Here is a 4,274-nt window from a genome sequence, read left to right as displayed (position 1 = left end):
GGCTAGTACACACGTTCAATTCGGGCCTAAAGTTCGCATCCTTGAGGGAAGGAAGAAGGTTCTCGATCTTTTTGCAGTAGAAAAGGCCGGTCGGTACGTAAAATCCGTTTAGGTATGCACTATCAATAATGTGTGATCAAGAAAGGATGAGAAAGCAACTATTGAAAAGTTCATTTTTATACAGACATGACATGTTTATTGTTGGCAACCGCCTGTCTGTACGATGTTTATACTTTACGTCAAGTGTAGAGTACAACAAGTTAAGTTACTTATTAAAACTGTATGAGCATGGACATTTGATACACATCCAATTCGTGCTAAGCAATATTCAAGTATGTATAATGAAATTCTATATTCTGTCACAGCCCTTACGTACACAAGCTCAAAGTGGGTCCAGAAGGAGGTGAACTACAAACCGCGTATTGCACCGTCTCTGTACCTCGTGGGGCCGTTGCTATGGAAACAGAAATCACCTGTCAGGTCATCAACCCCAATGACGTCACTTTCCCCCTGAAGGGCGGAGAGATGCTAGTGAGTGACGTCATAGAGCTGGGACCGCACGGGACAACCCTACGCAAACCTGTCACTGTGCAGATGCAGTACAGCAGTGCATCGTCAGGTGGCCCTAGGGATACTGCCGTGTGGGTCACCGAGGACAGGTCACAATGGACGGAACTTAAAACCACTAAAGAAGTACGTTGACAAACATGATATTCTTTGAGAGCGGTGGACATTTCATGCCAAATACTGTAGCAAAGAAATAGGCTTTATAATTCGCCGATACATAGACAAACCATAGATGTTTTCCATTGGAAAGACTACTGATACCTGATCTTGGCCGTCCTTTATACGTCACAACTACTGTATTTCTGTATTTCCTTTCAGAGAAAAGGTAAGCTTGACGTATCAGTGGACCATTTATCCATCTTTGCCGTCATCAGTCAACCTAAAAAGGACCGGTTTACTGTGCATTCAGAAGGGTTTAAGCTGACGTCATCAACACAGCCTTCGGTACAAATCAGCTTCCCGGAACAGGCTGTGGACACAGACACACAAGTCAAACTAGAGGTATGAAGATTGGTTACGTATCTGGAGAAGATGATGCCAATATCACTGAAGTGCAACAGGCCCAATGAATACTCGTCTCTCTCTCTCTGTCTCTCTGTCTCTGTCTCTCTCTCTCTCTGTCTCTCTGTCTCTCTCTCTCTCTCTGTATCTCTCTGTCTCTGTCTCTCTCTGTCTCTCTCTCTCTCTATATATATATATATGTATGTGTGTGTGTGTGTTTGTGTGATGTATATATTAAATAAGTCTATACCATCAGACGAGTATTAAATTGGAACTGCTGTATGGATGTAAGTAAGCATGGCAACATGTCCAGTTCTTTCGGAAAGCAAACAATACATAATTATCATTATTGTCCCAAACTTCATATTGCAAGTTATCATGTCTGTTCGCTTCTCATTTTTCGTGACATGTGGAAGTCATTTGGTAAAGAAGTTATATCCGTCTATCTATCTATCTTATATACTATATCCTAACGTTAGGTGCAAGAAGTTCCAGAAAGGGCGGTTGACGAAATCAAGGCTTCCCGCGGTCTTGTCGGCACGACCCCGATAGTCAAGGTGGAAACTGTGTCTGACTCTGCAGTCAAGTTGCAGAAACCGGTCACAGTGCGAGTCCCACATCCTCAACACTACATGGACATCCAACACGAGGGACCCACCAAACTGAGGGTGATGTCACGAAAAGAAGAGGGAGAAGATTGGATAGATGTGACCGATGACGTAGATATTCATCACACGCCACAGCTCGTGGAGGCTGCAGTGCATCATTTCGCAAGGTGCTTTGTAGTATTTTGTTTAGATTAGCCTTTTTGTGTTTATGTTTTAGTGAATAGAGACATAAATATTCTAATTTTCAAGAGCCTAAAAATAAATTTCAGCCGCAATGGACATTGCCATTGGTTAGATTTTTTTTTGTTTTGTCGTTTTTTGTTTAGTTATATCGTAATACTTGTTGACGACGAATGCGGTGACCCAAAAGAAATCGGCCAAACCATGCTGGAACTCTGCGAATGGCTTCAAAGGTTTGACGTTCAATTCATAGTACTACAGCCGGAGTCGCAGCCGAACCAAGTTCTGGTGCAGTGTAGCAAAGACACTGAGGCAGAGGAGAAGCATGCACAGCTGCTACAGAAGGGGTACACGGGACTTGAACCAAGCGACACAGTAAGGCTGTTACAAGGTCAAAGGATCAAAGTCAGCTTAGTCGGCAACGTGTCATTTGCACCAAATGACCAGGGCGTCACCGCCGACAAATACATCACCTTTCACAGTTACCGCAAAAATCTTCGCCAATTTGTGGTGAAAGCTGAAAAGGACCGAGGAGGTTTAGCAGGACATGGCGTCGTTGCGTTTTATGAGTTGCCCCACGTTGTCGTCACAAAAGAGAAAGGTGCGTTGGTTCGTCGCGCTCTCCAGGAAGGAGAACCTGGGGGAGAACTGAAGCGCCCACGCAAGCTGTGTGAGATCCCCATCCACGTGCCCTACATGCCTTCGCCTCCTCACTCACCCACGTCTTCACAGATTGTGACACCGGTATGTTTCTGCTTCTATCGACAGTTGCAAACGTTTTTTTTTTCGTTCATCAAATTAGATCAGACAGTTACTTTGACTGACGAACGACTGTCATTGGCCATTGAAGTTGACTCCAATTGTGGAAATCGCTTTGATGTTGGAGTTTTTGACTTCAATGCAAACAAAACAAGGACGTCAAACAATTCAGTTATTGATAGAAAAAATATTGAAGATTAGGCGTAAAGCAGACACGTATTTTTTCAGCGTCCTGAAGACTTTGTCACCAGTACAGCAACTGAAGGTATGATCATAGCAGACCTTACAGGTGCGTAAATGGCGTACTAATACCAGTTTGGCATTTTAGATTTCTTGTGGTAAAGATAATGCTTAGCTTTTCTACAGAACCATGCCGTCTTCTTATATATCTTTAGCCCAAAGGCAAGACAGCACAATCCTGAAGTTAACTAACCTTGCATCTCTGCATATATGTCACTGTGTTTTCTGTGTTTTATGTTTCCTTCACAGCTAAAATTAATATCTCTTAAATTGTAATTATCAGCCGAACCTCAGCATGCAAGGAACCCGTGTTCACGCTGCTGTATGTGGATCACGCTGTGGTGTGGGGGTGAAGAAGCACCTGGAGGACAGGGATATGTCGTAAAGAAGAGTGGCCGAGGTATTTCAAAATTACTCATCGAGTTTAGTGCAACAACTCTGCTAGCTATGATACTTTGAGAAGTCTCATATCAGAGATAACAATATTTGGTCCTTTTGTTCTCTTTTTTAGGAGTTCGCAAATACTTCTTCTTCATAAAGGATAATGTAAGCTCCAACTGGAAAGATCTGTCCTTTCATCTTGGGTTCAACGCAGCAGACGAAGATAACATTGCCGGCAGAAACCGAGACGACAAGTCCCGCTGCATGGACATGCTGCAGGATTGGCAGAAGCGGGAAGGAAACAAAGCTACCATAGAGGTGCTGATCGACGCCCTGGAAAATGCAAACTTAAGGCTTGTTGTTGATGGCCTCAGGGACGAGTTTCCAGGTAATGTGTTATAATTTTTTTTACATTTAAACGCCTTCATCGGGGTTGTGTTTTTGCTCTGGTTGTACGTTTGTTTTGGTGAACAATCTCTATAATTATATAGAATGGAAGTTGGTGTCAGTCGGTAAATAACATTATTTATTTTCCAACTAAATATATATATATATATTTAGTTGGAAAATAGAATGTAAGCTCCAACTGCTAACTTTGATACATATATATATATTGGACTTGGAGAATAGTTTGAATAGTCTCAATATAGTTTGAATAGTCTCTATATCTCTTTATGTTGTGGATGGACTGACATGTAAAGTTACATATCATGCTATATTAAATGCAACTTAATCTCCTTTGGCAGAACTTCAGTGATATGCGATGCAAGCTCCCCTCTGAAGATCAAGTGAAAGGACCGAAGAATGGCTTTCAGAAGACGCCAGCCTAGTACTGAACTTTTGCATACACTAATGTGAACAAACTTGTAATGATTTGTATAAACGTACATAATCTGCAAAGCAACCCACTCTAATTCCCTAGCCTTATTACATACACACACACACACACACACACACACACACACACACACACACACACACACACACACACACACACACACACACACACACACACACACACACACACACACTAGTAGT

General features: G+C 42.4%; 1 protein-coding gene across 1 annotated transcript; it reads left to right on the top strand.

Moving 5' to 3' along the window:
• The first annotated feature begins 456 nt into the window (after positions 1 to 456).
• LOC109485545 (p53-induced death domain-containing protein 1-like) lies at positions 457 to 3,993 on the top strand. The gene is made up of 7 exons (XM_019789237.1): positions 457 to 693; positions 886 to 1,068; positions 1,548 to 1,843; positions 2,003 to 2,600; positions 2,844 to 2,904; positions 3,367 to 3,624; positions 3,983 to 3,993. The coding sequence occupies exons 1-7, from the start codon at positions 457 to 459 to the stop codon at positions 3,991 to 3,993; spliced, it is 1,644 nt and encodes a 547-aa protein (XP_019644796.1).
• Positions 3,994 to 4,274: the final 281 nt, after the last annotated feature.

This window comes from Branchiostoma belcheri, unplaced genomic scaffold (genome assembly GCF_001625305.1).
Source record: "Branchiostoma belcheri isolate BF01 breed outbred unplaced genomic scaffold, Haploidv18h27 scaffold764, whole genome shotgun sequence".
NCBI lineage: Eukaryota > Metazoa > Chordata > Leptocardii > Amphioxiformes > Branchiostomatidae > Branchiostoma > Branchiostoma belcheri.
Note: the sequence above shows the minus strand (reverse complement) of the source record. Positions and strands in the feature narration are given on the sequence as shown.